At 42.1% G+C, this 15,520-nt stretch overlaps 1 protein-coding gene and 1 long non-coding RNA gene across 2 annotated transcripts; one reads left to right on the top strand and one right to left on the bottom strand.

Annotated features, from left to right (window-relative positions):
* Positions 1–645: 645 nt before the first annotated feature.
* Positions 646–14,920, top strand: LOC122786260. The gene is made up of 5 exons (XR_006362425.1): positions 646–708; positions 1,358–1,425; positions 1,541–1,596; positions 13,689–13,788; positions 14,865–14,920. It is a non-coding gene; the product is annotated as an uncharacterized LOC122786260 (long non-coding RNA).
* si:dkeyp-92c9.2 (uncharacterized protein LOC571482 homolog) lies at positions 7,321–13,694 on the bottom strand. The gene has a single exon (XM_044052377.1). It carries the CDS (start codon positions 13,585–13,587, stop codon positions 12,595–12,597), a length of 993 nt encoding a protein of 330 aa, XP_043908312.1. The 5' UTR covers positions 13,588–13,694; the 3' UTR covers positions 7,321–12,594.
* Positions 14,921–15,520: the final 600 nt, after the last annotated feature.

Below are 15,520 nucleotides of genomic sequence, written 5' to 3'. Positions count from 1 at the left end.
TGATGTTGGTTTGTTTTCGCCTGAAATGCCACAGTTAGAGCTGCACCAAACACAGGACTCGCTTGTCCTATCCGTCATATTCAAACACAAACAAAGATGACAGCAAAAAAAGAAAATATGACATCTTTGTTTTCGCCAATTCCTTTAATCATTGACGTAAAAGCTGTGATTTGTAAATGAAGTGTGAGAGCAGCTTTTGGAAATGCAAATGTAAACATTTCCTCCGCAGTGCTACACCACTGTTTGTGTGTGTGTGTGTCTCAAAAGCAGATGAATGATTAATCATCACATCAGAACGAGGACAGTTTGCAGAGTCTCTGTCACAGGCATCAAACACTGGTCTCCCAAACAGAAACTGTGCTCTTTTACTTTTCTGCCAAATTATACATTTGTATCACAGACTGTTTATGAAAACAAACATATTTTTCTTACTAAGTGAATTAATAATAAATGTGTAGCTACTACTGCACACTTTATATTCCAGATTTGTTTTGTTTTTTTCCACTAGTTTCAGCTCAACACATTTTCATTTTTAGAAAACAAATTTGAAAAACAAAACTGAAACTAATTTAAAGTGATACAGAAAATGTTTCCTGGGTCAATGTCACCAGCAGTGACGTGGTCAAACCTCTGCTTTTCAGGTCCATGCCACAAAAAGAACAACGTTCTACTTTATGGCAGACGTCCGAAGCTGTTACAGTTGGACTCGTAAGTGTGAACCGTTTGTCATTTGTCAGTTTGTCATCTACTGTATTACCACCAATCACATTTAGAAGCATATACGATCAGAATCTGAACTTCCAGATCTAGTCTAGACTTCCACACAGATTGCTACAGTAACAGGCTAAAAAAGTCATGTAAACAAAATAAACAAAATGGATGACAGAGAAATCTGTGTCTGTTTCTGTCCCACATGTTTATGAGCAGCTGTTTTTGAAGTTTTAAACTAGTGTCCCCCACTGCGTCCATCGTTTAACTCATAGTGTCTCCGGATCTACATCGTTGTTGTTGTTCGAGTCGCACTGCGGGTCACAACCACTAAAAATCAGATCAGAATTGCATTCAAAACCACTTCCATAGGTGGTCTGAATCCACTTTGGAAAAAAATGGCTCATGCATTCAGATGACATTTGTTCGTTTTTGGCTCCTCGTCAATTGCACGTGTTACGACGGTAACAAACAATACTGTTTACCAGCTGTTGGGGGAGCCAGAGAGCAAATACACCACATTATGTTAGTTTAACAATTGTGTTTAATTGTTTCCTTCTTCCTGTATCTTAAATCATGCTTCACTCTGTATCTGAACATCATCATTTTTGCTTAGAGACATTAACTCACACCCATCTGTGTTCTGCAGAAATGATCCGGCGAGTGGGTTGGACAACATCATCATCATCATCATCATTGTTCCCTCTACAGACAGAGGTATGATTTTAATTTGAAGCTTCTCTGTCTACGTGTTTGTTTCCTCATCAGTCACAGAAGCTGCTGCTGCTGCCAGTTTTTCCTCCACATAAATTTCCCTCCTCTTCTCTGACAGCTCCTCTCAAACATCGTCATCAGTGTGAACAAAAACACACACGCGACTGAACGCAAGTACAAAATCCCTTTGATGACTTTTCTTTTATTGTATGTCTGTCTCAGATTGTTGTCGTTGTTTCTCGCTGCAGCTCTGAACAAACAGGACTCTGCGTCTTCTTAATCTAATTTATCACGACTGGCAATTGTTGATGCAATCACTTAAAACCGCCGAGCAATTCCATTAGAAAAAAAAAAGAAAAAAAAGAAGCCTGGCACCTGGTCCGTCTCTCTTTAGAGATTAGCAGCCAGGCAGCGAGGATTTGGTAATGAGTTGGAGAGGATTTACCAGTGGGAATATAATATGTGTCCCAGAGCTGCTGTGTTTTTTTCCCCATTTTAAATCCTCTCAGAGGCCGAGCGGCCACAGGTTTGGTGATCCTGCAGGTTCTCCAGCGTGGCTCCGTCATCACGGGCCGAGCAGAGGTCACATGCTGCAGATTACAGTAACATGAGGGGGCAGATTGGTTTTTGCTCTGAATCAACATGCCATCAGTCTGAACGTCGACTAATCAGGGGGTTTAATTTTCATCCACGTCACCATGTGAACCTAGCCCTCGCACACGTTAGCTCTGAAAAAACTGTTACAGGAAAATACACTGAGACACTTCTGTGTCCTCTGAATATAAAGCTGCAGCCTGCAGACAGCTTAGATTAACGCAGCATAGCAAACACAGAGGGAAGCAGCTATAACAACTGAATTGGCTCCACAGGAAACCAAATTTAAAAAAACATTGTGTCACGATTTATGCAACGATTTTAGCAGAAAAGCAATTGATTTTCAGGTGTTTTGTCGCCAAATATATCACTTGTTACTTTTTCAAATTTGTAACATTTGCCTGGAGGTTAATTTAATTCTCATTAGGATTAAAATTAAAATTTTAAACTTTATACAAATGAATGTTTTCACATCACTGGTCATGAGCCGGCGAATTTCCACTGGGATTCCAGTAATGCCTTATGAAGTGATTTAACAGCTCATATCTTCTGTTTTTACGACATGAAAAACTCCGTCTGTGAGCTAATTCCTCCGTAATCCAGTATCATGTTTAACATAAGGACATGAGAGTAGTGTCATCTTTCTCTTTTAAAAAATCTGAATTTCCAGGATGGCTGGCACTCGTATTGATTGTAAAGAAACACGAATAAAGATTTTATTCACTTGTTAAGAAGCTAAAATCTTGGGCTTTAATGTCACAGCTGGTCAGGCAACAGTTAATTCTCCCCACTTTTACACTCAAATATACACCAAAACCTGATATTTTATATAATTTATCTCATTTTTTTATCGGTCTTTAAAATGTTATTGAAGTTGAAGAGAACAGTGTAAACTATAAGGCTTTATCAACACGGAAACAGAACTTTTCCGTTTCTTTTTCATTAGAAATAACTAAATATATACTCAAAACAACTCTAAACACTGTAGCTTATATGCCAGGCCTGTGTGTGGCGCTGTAACACTGCCACAGAAATACAACAAAAAAAATGTAGAACAAGACGTGGAGCATGAACATAAAACTCGAAAGACACGAGAAAGAAAGACGACGGCGACAACAACAAAGACGACAAGAGCGAATGCTGTTGTCGTCTTTGTTGTTGTTGTCGTCAGTGTTGCTACGACATTGTTGTTTTCCCAAAGTCGCAATTTGTTCATAAATATGAAAACACCAGAGATTGTTTCTACTCTGGCACCTATTTTCCAAAAATACGCAAAAATAACCTCTTCCATGTGGAGAAATACCATGAAAATCTTTTGCAGATTCTCCTAAACTCACACTAGTGTGGACAAACCCTTCGGTGATGTCCACACAAAAACCAGTCAAATCGTATTGGAGTTTCAGTCGTACAGAAAGTGCCTTATTTTGGGATCTGGAACTGAAAAGCTAAAAAATCTTAAAGCAACACCTTTGTGACACAACTTTTTGGAAAACGATGACGTCATAATCACACGTCTTGTTTGCACTTGTTGTCGTCGTTGTCTTCTTCTTGTGTTTGTCTCTTTTTCCTTTATGATAACTTTTATTTTCTTTATTCTGTCTCTCTTTCTGTGATTTTTTACACTGTAATGTAAAAAAAGGCGATTTTGGCGTAGCTACAGCACCACATACAGGTCTGGCATATGTACTACAGCGTTGAGGATTTTGTCTACATAAAGAAAAATATGGTTTGTTCCCTAACTTTCCTTCTGTATTAGCTGTGACTAATTTGACCTCTCTGTTGTTATGAAAAGCTTTGATGGGACGTCTGGTTGCTCTTCTCTGACTCTAACGTCCCCGCAGTATTTGTGGAGTTCCCTCTGGCGTTGCCCTTCAGCCACACTTCTTCTGGGTGCATGACTGAGTGAACCATCTGTTCACTCAGTCACGATTTGCCAGTGACTCTCTGCTTCCCAAACTCCACACAGATCTGTGGGAAATAAACTGATATTATTCTTTTTGAAGCTCAGCTGCAGTTTAAAGTCTTTCTTTTTGTCACCAGGGTAAAAAATGAAAAAAAGAGAGATATTTTTATTCTGACGGCAGAAGCAGAGTTTATGTTTCACACACACATGCAGATGTAGGTCACAAAGCCGGTCATTGTGTTTTATGAAGTGACTGTTCACACAGATTCAGATTTAGTGGCTTTTCGTTGTCATTTTAAAGCAGCGTGTGTTTGTTTTTTTCAGCTCCTTGTTTTTCATCCAGAAATGCTGACGACATGAAAATAAATACTGGAGATAAAGCAGTTTCTTCTCCACTTGATCTATTTAGGACTAAAGTAACGGCACTGCTCTCGTTTTGCGGCAGAGAGATAGTTTTTTACAAAGTTTGAGACACGTTATTGTTATTTTGTTCCTGGTTAGCCGCTGTAGCTTCCATGTTTTCTTAAATCCAGCATAAGTTCAAGTAAGACTGGTCAAAATGTCAACAAACCTTACCACGGTAACTCAAATTAGTCAAGTTAGTCAGAAAGAAAATGACAAACACACATCTATATACTGTATTTTATTGTTTTATTGTCCCTATTGTGACATTACAAGGTAATTGGCAAAATATTTCAGAGATCGGGAGGGGGTTCGAGTTCGTTTGATGTGTTGCCCAGATCAGCAGTTGCCATGGTTACTATAAGTTGGCAGCAGGTTCAAGTTAGCGAGAGGAGCCAGAGGAGGTGACATTTACTGGCACATCTGCAGGACGTCGCACAGTTAAATCCTCGATTCCACGTTTGCTTTTGAGCGATATCGATATTCGATACACAATCAATTTAAGTTACTTTTAAACACGTTTGCTCTCCAGAAACTGCTTTGAAATCTGTGTTCAATGATGTTTAGTATCTAAATAATCACTGTTCATTATTTTGAAGCATTTTTGTTGACATACGCAGTAGTTTGTTGAACTAATACACAGGATTGTGACAGAGTGTGTGTGTGGGGGTGGGGGTGGGGGGCGTGTTGATCCCAGAGGAACCACAAAAGCCAGTGAAGAGCAGCCGATGCTTTCAGGGCCAGTGGGAAAACGCAGCGTTGCTATAGAAGTGTGACACGAGGAGGCAGAGAGCTGGGTGATTTGTGTCTTCTGTGGCAGACATCTGCACTGATTCTTCTCCATCTCACCTCTTCTGTCCTCTTCTTTTTAAAAATCTAAGTATCCTGGCCTCACCTCTGTCCTCTCTCTGTCCACTGACCCCCCCGCTGCACTCTGGATCCAACCCTGTGAACAGATTATAAATGGCATTTAAATAATCATTATCCAGTAACATTCGCAGAGACACAGAGAGCAGACGAACGCAGCGAGACTCCACCAGTAAGCTGCTTTCACTGCAAAGCCATTTTTGAGTCTTAGTAGTTTTTTTTAACGGCCAAACATCTGTCCCAGGATGAAAGCTGAAGTCGAAGTGTTGTGTTTCTGCTACATTTACTGTTGTTTTTCACACTTTCAGTATCACTTTAAAGAAACTAGCTTCGCCAAAAAGGACAGAATATCAGTTAAGCACAAAATCTGAATCTATAAACCTGTCATGATATGCAACGTGTGAGTGTGTTTAAGTGTGGGCTCAATGATCTACGTCAGTGTTGAACAGTAAAAAGCACAATTGTTGGGGGCCCTGAGGGGACATTGGGCCTCAGACCATGACTGATTACATTTGTCAAGTTTTATGGGAGTTTCCTTAAATTCTGTGATCACTGATGTAGCTTCACTCAAACCTGCTCTCCCAGAAAAACATCGCTATTATACTTTTCTACAAAGCGTGGACATCTGTACGTCTCTTCTGTCCATGTTGGTGACAGAGACAAGTGTGTGACACGTTGTGCAAATTGTATTTGAAGCGTAATTCTCACATGGAGGTGGAGATGTTGGTAGTAGTGCTACTCAGTGTGAGATGGAAGATTTGTTGTGAGGAAAGTTTCTACAATCCACATCAGAAATGTGTATTGTTTTTATTATTGTTATTATTGTGAACTATATATACTATTCTTCTGTATCAGAACAAGCACTTTTATTTTGAAATTTTGATGGGAATTATCATCGTGAGCATCGTTACTGCTATGTTTTAAAGATTTAAGCTCATATTGGCCACTCCCATGGACTATATACACGGAATGTCACTTACAAGTTCTGATGGAATATAATCCAGCTCCTTGACTTCTGGTCGTTAAGGGGAAACTTGGACATTAGTGACAGGGTTCCCGTGGATCCTTAAAAAGTCTTGAATTTAACTTGCGTTGAGCTATAGGAACTCTGTGTAATAAGTTGTCTTTTAGTAGTTCTTGGGCAATTCTTAACTTGACTCCCGACCTGACATGAAGCTCATGTGACCCTCAGGTCACTGGAGTTCTAGACTCCAGCTCTAAATGAAAACACAATTTAAAAAACGGTGGTCATGTTGTATTGAAGAAGACCTGAAACTGGAGATTGAGACCTTTTAATCCGTCAGAAAAATGTTTACTGATGTTAGAAATTGAGTAAAAAGTAGAAACTCTACTCGACTTCTGTACTGTAAGTTTTCTTTTTGCCCCTGGTGGCTAACAGCTACTTCCGCCACACGTCCTTGGCCTCACTTTTCAAACCAGAAGACTTGGTCCATTTTTATGCACAGTCTATGAATATTAACCATGAAATGCGCTTGTGCTCAGTCAGGATTAGTTTGACATTTAGAGGGGAAGGTAAAGTAGTTATTATCAGAGCTGTTACCAGAGATTATGGTGACTTTTACCTCAGTTAAAAAGGTACGGAAAAATTAACCCAGGTTCCATCATATCCTGTTTACAAGTCGTTTTACGCTGAATTTCAAGCATGGAGTAACTTAGAGAAGCATTGGCCCCTCCCACTTTTACCGAGATTTCTTGTCCCCTGCAAAATAACTATGAATATTCCAGATGTCCTGTGGTAAAATGACATTACTCCACCGACCCATGTCAAACTAATCCTGTCTGAATCGTGCTTCAGTCCGTTATACAGTTAATTTCCTGACAGTTTTTGCACCTGTGGCGGCAGCAGAGAGCGCGCTGACTGACTGCACTCAGTGACAAACTCAGATGGGGAACAGCTCCTGCTGCCAGGAAGCCAAAAGGCCATCTGCAGCACAGGGCCATTGTGTCACTGTGCATTAAGCCTTTTTTATGTGCAACATAAATTTACAGCCAGCCTTAAGTTAGCCGGCACTGTGGGCGGGAGCATATATTACGTGTAATGTGAGGGAGAATAAAGGCGACGGTGGTTAAAGTGTGTGAGCAGCTCTGCAGAAAAAAGACTGAAATTTGGATTTCAGCTCAATACTTTATTAAATAATCCACATAGTAAACATCATCATCATGAAAAAGAAAGAAAAAAATGAAACAATCACATTTATTTTTCTTCAAGTTTTTTCCCCCCAATCAACAGTAAATTGTACTTTTAGAGCGACGCACATTAAAGTGGCTTTACAAAAGTCACCCGAGGTCATGTGCCGTAACCACGGAAGCTAGACTGTTTAATCTCAGTGTTAACGCCTGCCTTGTGATGTCACACAAGACAAGGAAAAAAAAAAAGTGTGGTGACATCACTAGAATGTGAAGTCATTGGATTTTTTTGAAAGTCTCTCTCAGATGAAACTGCTACAGCGAGTGCGGACGCAGCCGGAGTCGGAGCAGCCTGCGACAAACGCCGCACGCACAATGGCCACCTTTGTGTCGCCAGCTGCCGCGCTCATGAAAACAGCTACTGATCCGAGTCTAACTCGATCATTTCTGTACATGAACTGTGTGAATCTGAGGGAGCAGATGCAAAAAAAAGAGACATTTTCTTTACACATTTAGCTCCAAAAGACGACTGGACTGAAACATCAAAGCGACCATGTGTAACTGAGCACAGTGAGTTTACCACAAAGGATGTGACGTCATCATAATAAATGCACATGCTCTGCTACAGTGTCTCAGGAGCAAACCTGAGGAACATGAGAGTTGATATTTGTTCTACATATGGACAGAACCACCATGATTAAATACTGTTGACAACGTCACCATGTTTTCCAACAGAGAAACACTCCAATGAGACCAGGTTTTAAGTTAGTTTTCATTTACAACGTCATAAAAATCAAAACACGACTCGGTGTAAAAAAAAAAACATACACAAACAAACAAAAACATACAAAAAAGGTATCTAAACTACGCTGCTGGCAGGCATGCTACTGCACAGCAAGACTGTTTTTATTTTTATTTATTTATTTATTTTTTAATTCTCAATGGCTCTTTTTTGTTGCACACTCACATATTTTCTGTACATCATCATCATCATCATCGTCGGCTTCACACTGACCGACAGCAGCAGCAAAGTGAAATAACACAACTCACAGAGCTGTGGTGACTTTAACGAGAAGCAGGAGGCGTCTTTATGTTTCTCTTACCGTCAAACAAAGCCCATAAAAACAAAAAACATCTATCTATTATCAATAACTGTATGAGAAACTGTATTCAATTGCATCATTAAGCTTGGATTTTGGTTCATTATGATGCACGTTGGCAATATTTTTTGTTAATCATCGATTATTAATCCATTTCTAAATGAATCGTCACCCATTTTGATCATCAATGAATTTTTTTTTAGTTTTTTAAACAAGTCTCTGACCTTTTTTCAGCTTCTTGAATGTGAATATTGTCTGGTTTCTTTGCTTCATTTAACAAAGAAATCATTTCCAGTCACTGAGATCGTTCATGTTTGCATTTAAGGCTGCAATGATTATTTTATTAGTTGTTTGTTGCATAAAATGTCGTCACTGGTACGGGCACCACAGTTTGAGAACCATGCGATTTTGAGTATGAAATAGTGTAGTTCTGCTAAAATGATTTGTTGACGGTAAGAAAAGCACAAAAAAACACCCAACCCTTAAATCCAAGTCACATTTTTCACACAAACTCAAAAACGTCTCTAAGACATAACCAGTCGAAGGCCCATCTGAAATCTCATCCACAGAATGATGAAGTCCAGTTTGCACTCAAAGTCACATTTCAATCTCCCAAGTCTCAAAAATGGCCACAGATATGTCCGTCTGCCATCACTCACGTATAAGACCTCGGGGATGAAGCCGAGGGCTTTTGATTGGATGAACGGAATTAGAGCTCCAGCTGAGACGCGAGTTAATTGGCTTTGAAGGCGCTCTGTTCTGTAAAACGATTGGAGGAGCAGCAGCTCAATGACAGATCAAACAGAAGCTACAGAGGAGGACAGTTGCTGTTTTTTCATCAACGCATATTTGACAAATTGTGTAAAAGCTTGATTGGACTTAAATGACCGCAGCTCCTCGCTGCAGGAGAACCTGCAGCCGATTATTTCTGATTTCACATCAGAGTGACATGAACACGCCGCACTGTAACGTCTGATTTGATTAGGGTGCTGGGCCGCGGTGGACGGACTGGTGGAAGCAGATGTTGCCCTTAACTTTGACCCACATTCACGACCAACAGCGATGCCAACAAACAGCCCCATTCTGCCCTTCCTCGTCCTGACAATAGCTGGCGGGTGTGGGGCGTCAAATCAAATAGTCAGGGAACAACAGCTGAGTGTGTGTGTGTGTGTGTAAGAGAGAGAGGGAGGGAAGAGTTGGAGTTGAGTCAAGAGACAAGTGTCCTTTTTAAAGCCAGAGTCAGGAGAGACAGCGAAAAAGAGAGAGAGAGGTCCAGTCCCATTTCTGATTTTTACCCCAAGAAAATGAGTTGGTTTGCAAAGATGTCCGAAAATGTCCTCCAAGCCTGGGAAAACTGACTGACCACAACTAACCAGTGTCAGCTTAATTACATTAGCTAATCAGTGTTAGCTTTAATTATGACGGTAACATTAGCTTAGCTATAAAACATGCTAAACAATGTCAGCCTCATGATGCTAGCTAATCAATATTAGCTAACCGGCTTCACGGCAGTAACATTAGCTTCCTTGGATTTGGTTAATCTGGGATCTATCGCATTGCCCTCTCTAGTTTAGAATACTAATTAGCACCATTTCAACAAGAAGTGGGACATTTTACTTTGACATGTTAACACACAAAGATTGAGGAGTCGGGCTAAGTGGTAGCAGCAAGGGCTGGAATAGAACTGAGCCTGATATAGTGCTTTCCCTTATACAGTTCTAGCACGACTTGACTCGGCTCTACACATTGAGGAGGTACTATTAAGTAAAGAGAGCTGGAGCTTGAACTGTTTAACATATAAGCCACAAGAAGAAGAAGAAGCACAAAATGGCTGCCAGTTGAAACTCAAGACACAGAGACAGCAGCAATGTTTCACTTCATTCTGAGCCTGAATCACTGCCTCTGCTTTTCGCTCGTCGACTGGTGGAGATTCTCTGAGTGAGCACAAAGGCAGGTTTGACTCTAACAGGCCTGGATCAGCTCTAACAGGCCTCTGCTTTGTCAGAGCTGAGCCACAACTGTAACAAGAAGTGCGACACCATTGAATCTCCTCAGCTTTTGAACCTTATTCCCATTCTCCGCTCCCTCTTTCTGTTTGATTGGGTGGTGGGATTAGGACTAGATTTCCCCAAGCAGAAAGTATTTGTATGCATGTGTGCGTAAATGTCACTTCTTATAGGATTTTTGTTTAATATAAGCTACGACCTTGTGGGTAAATATACTGAACACTGTTGTGACACAGAGCCGAGCGCCTGCCACGTGAAGGAGGGGAAAAAAAACCTCCAGATGCCAAAAGACAATGAGATTAAAGCTTTGCCACATGCTGGTGTGGGCATCATCACATGGTGGTGGAAGTCGGCCACTGCATTCATAATCTGTGGTTCCCATCATGGGTGTTAGTGTCCTAGATTAAGTTGCAAGGAATTTTTTGTCAAATTCCCAAAGGAATGTGCTACTTGTTTGAAATGTGTGGTTAAATCTGAAGTAACAAAGGTTCTGGGACTGTTTCAAAAATAGGAAGAAAATGCAAAAATCCACTAAAAATCTCAACTCAGCCATGTAATCTGCAGCAATAAATATGTACTTGCTTTGTTTATTCATCCTTTTATGCACCAAGAGCCTCTATGATGCAGCTGATTTGTTTTCTTCTGCTATTTTTATCTACGTTCTGCAACTGGATGTACTTCCAGAGCAGAAAGCTATGAAAACAAATCTAATATGACCTGCTTTTAAAAGTACACTTTGCCTTTTTCAATGTAATATTGGGTTCGACCTCTGACATGAATAAAAAAAACATAGGAAATGGTGATTAAATCTACAGAAGCAGGGACTAATTAAGCAAAATATGAAGATTTGAGGGAGGGGCAAATGGGAAAACAACTTCCTGTCCCTGTAAGTGTCTTGATGTTCAAGACAAATGGTTGCCATCACTTGTTTAATCCATAGAAATACGTATTTAATGAAAATATTAGTGTCTCTGCTACAACTTCTCGGACAAACATCAAACAGTACTAGCTAGCCAATAATGGATCACGACTACTCATTGCGATCAATCACCAAATCTTTCCCCTTAAAGCACAAACACTTCCCATGATCCCACTCTGCTTCCCAACATCATCAAACTAGGTCTTTTTTTGATTGTGAGTGAGACCCCTTGAGGCAAAAATTACATACTGTGTATATAAATGTGTTTCAAGTGCACACGTGTGTTTGTGTCTCTGGATAAGAGTGCGGTGAAGCTGCTGAGTGGACGAGAGGAGGGGGGCAGAGGGTGAGAGCGGGGGCGGAGAGGGGAGGGTAATCTGTTAATCTCATTAATACCACGGATGTGGGCGCTCTGTCAACAAAACGCAGGGATACAAAGGACGGGGTAAACAGCTGATGACCCCGGCTGCCGTCCACCACACTACACACAAACTCGTCAAGAATTCTGTAATTCTGTATCCCCCAAGAAACTCTCCTCAGATTAGATACGACGTAAACACAGAAAGGTTTGGTGGCAGGTTTGAATGAGTAAAGATAAAAACCAGCAACTGTCCCCTTGACCCCCAAAAGGCTCCACAAAACAAAAAACCCTGTTCTCTTTGCATTGCTGATTACACATTGCACAGCAGGACCAGTGGGACCAAGTGTGGACTTCTCAGCTGTTCCCGTCAGTCTGAGTCACTCTTCACCGCAGGGACGAAACTCGCAGTGGATGCCAACGTGTGTCCATGTATCGTCCAGGAAAATAACTGCGGCCTGTGAGGACCAGTCTGAATCCACGTGGATGTTTTAGAGAAAGATCCTTAATGGTGGTGATGACGGAGAAGATTCAGGTTCTGGGAGTGTGGATTCACAGAGGCAGCTGGGATCACTGGGAGCAGCCACATGGGGTCAGATGGTGGGACAGGTGGACCAAATGGCTCCTCGTGTTGTGCAAACGCAAGTGGATATTCCAGGAGTAAAGCTTGTGTTTATGAGATGGTAATCAAATAATCTTCAGTGGGAAAGTTTTTATCTGGGGATGGAATGAATAAATAACGTCTGCTGTCAAGATTCCTTTGCTTCTGCATCAGCAGAGAAAAGGAACGGAGATGTGTACTTGGACAAAAGTGTGTGCAAGTATTTCTGTGTGTGAGACACAAAAAGGCATGAGGTCAGCGGAGATGGCTCGTCTCACCGATCCAGAACCCGACTATAATCCTGAGGGCCACAGCCGCCTTCACTCTTCAGTTCGGCAAATACTTGCGTGAAAAAGTGCGGGTCGGCGTTGATTCGCAGCATCTTCGCGCTGGTGGCGTCGATGATGGCGAGGCATCGGTCCCAGAAGGCCTCCTTACCCGCCTCCACCAGGAAGGGCTTGAGTGGGTACGAGATCTCGTTGCCCATGTAGGAGTAGGACAGGTAGAGGCAGGTGAGCAAGATGGCCTGCAGCTCGTGCTCCGAAGCCACCAGGTCGCCGTCCACGACGTCCCGACACAGCATGTAGACGAAGACCACATTGGCAGGCGTGACGAAGGCCTGGTCCTGCCAGCCCTGCAGCAGCAGCGAGCGGTCCACGGCCCGCAGCCACAGCACCGGGTCGGCCGGGGACAGATGTTTCAGGCGGTAGCAGCGACAGCACAGGAACTCTCCCAGGCAGCGCAGGAGCTCGCTGGTGGAAGCCTGGACGATGACGCGCTTCGGAGACGACGTCAACACGTTCTGAGGAGCTTTTTTCACAGACGAGAGCTGCTGGGGTTTGCTGTAGGCGTATCCGTGCCCCTGACCCATCCCCAGCCCATACCCAAGCCCCAGACCCAGTCCTGCTGGGCCCTCGTAGCTGGAGAGGTTGGCACACGACAGCGACTTCTTCACATTCTCACGGTTGAGGTGCAGCACAGAGTCCTTCTGGTAGATGTTGATGTTGTTGTTGTTGTTGAGCGGCTCCCCGAGGCCCGTCGGAACGCCGCAGCCTTTCTTGGTGTTGCCTTTCTTCTTCGTCGAGGCCACCAGTCGCTTCCATGTCAGCGCCGGGAGGAAGATGGACTGGCCCCTCTTTAGCCCGCGGTCTTTCTGGCTGTTGAGAGAGCGGCTGCTGATGCTCGGGTAGTGGCTGAGCGAGCCAGGACGGTTGTCATAGTAGCCTGATTTGCGAGAGTCAGGTGACAGAGACAGTACGGTGCCCATGGTGAGTCACAACTCCAGATGTGAGACAGTCGTACTGAGTACTGAGCAGAAAAATAACCCCTGTTTTTTTTCTCTCCTCTCTTTTATATCTGTGTTTGCAGGAGACGGGACGAGGCGAGTGGTGCAGACATGTCAGGATGAGGAGAATGGCAGCATCTACACCGCTTTAATTTCCTACAACAATCAAACACACAGAGAGAGGTTATTGTCACAAATATACAGTTTTCTACTCAATTCAATATCAATACTCAAGTATATTTAAATTATGTATATTATATTTTGTACATCAGTTACGTCACATTTCACGGCACATGTTACATTTTACAAACCGCATAAGCAAAAATGCATCACTTTAAATACGATTATTTTCATTTAAAGGTTTAATTCAGAAATTTGCGAAGGAAGCATTTACGGTTACGGTTTTTCATTGCATTTTCACGTGCTGCTGTGGTTCAGTGGGCAGCTACTAACTGGGAAGTCAGGGTTTGATCCCCGACTGTGCTGGTCTACATGCTAATGTGTTTGAATCGCTCCTGGCTGCTGAGAGATGGCGTGAGTGTCGTGTTAACGTGCTTTGATTGATGACCAAGACTAGAAAAGAGCTACGTTAATACAAACCATTTACCATTTAATCTCAATGGAACTTTTTGGTTAAATAAAAATAATACATTTTGACCAATTAAGATCCTTAATTCTGAATTCTAAACTGTTCCATGTTTCTCCTGATGCACAAATATTTTTAAACATTAAAGAGTATATATGCAAAAATAAGCAGCGAGAGTTTAAAACAGATGCTCCCTCTCACACACAGTCTGATTTACAAACCAAATTTCAGATCCATTGTGAGCTGAACTCTTTTACCACAACATAAACATAAACAAACACCATGTGAAGGCTGTAATTTCAATTAGAAATTGTAAATAAACTGAACAATTATCAGTAGGACTGCAACAATTCAATAATAATTCAACACTTATTAGTAAAGTTTCTCTGATTTTTCAGCTTCTTTAATGAGAATATTTCCTGTTTTCTTTTTCAAGAAATTGATCAAACTTATTCATTTTCTGACATTTTACGGACCAAACAATTACTCAGTTAATCTAGAAAATATAACCTAATTATGAGAGATTATTAGTGTTTCAGTGTAGCCAGTTTCCTTCATCTCTGTTTACATTTAATTTGCATTTCAGTGAATTAATTACATACAGATGCTTTATTATTGGAAATAAAAACTCACCTGTGTCGATGCTCTCGCCCCTTTTTTATTTTAACCGCAGTCCTTGATGCAAAATAAGCGCAACAAATGCGCCGTTTGTGCAGCTGCAGCGTGTGAGTGGACACGCGGAGCAGAGTGATGGTCAGTGATGGTCAGTGTGGAGACTCGGAGCGTGCAGGTGTCATCCTCTGCTGCTCCTCACACCCTCACCACAGCGGTGAAGATGATGATGACGGTGAGAGGCTTCATTGTGTTTAATAGTCTCTCCATGTCTGAGGTCACAAACAACAAACGCAACTTTTTCACAGAGTATTTTCAGTCAAATCCATGACTTCACCGGAGCAGATGATCCGTGCGTAAAAGTCTCAGCGCGCACCGCGAACCTGCGCACAGCGAGAGCTGCTGAAGCTCATTGACCGACGATCAGCGTCTGCAGCCCGGACCCACTGAGCCTGTGCCCTCCCCCTCTCTCTCTCTCTCTCTCCCGCTGCTAAAATACTGAGAGAGAGAGAGAGAGACTCCTCACTTCACCTCCCACTGACAAAGACTCCTCCTAACACGCACACACTTGATTTTATACCGTTGTGAGGACACTTCATAGACATAATGTATTCCCTAGTCCCCTTACCCTTAACCTAACCCTAAAACCAGGTCCTAACCCCTGAAAAAGCACTTTAAAGATGTGAGGACCAGACAAAATGTCCTTACAAAGATAGG

The sequence above is a fragment of the Solea senegalensis genome, linkage group LG20 (assembly GCF_019176455.1).
Source record: "Solea senegalensis isolate Sse05_10M linkage group LG20, IFAPA_SoseM_1, whole genome shotgun sequence".
In the NCBI taxonomy this organism is placed as follows: Eukaryota; Metazoa; Chordata; class Actinopteri; order Pleuronectiformes; family Soleidae; genus Solea; species Solea senegalensis.
This window is presented reverse-complemented; position numbering and strand designations above follow the sequence as displayed.

Coding starts and splice junctions, on each gene's coding strand:
- si:dkeyp-92c9.2 (XM_044052377.1), bottom strand. CDS start 13,587: ATGGGCACCGTACTGTCTCTGTCACCTGACTCTCGCAAATCAGGCTAC.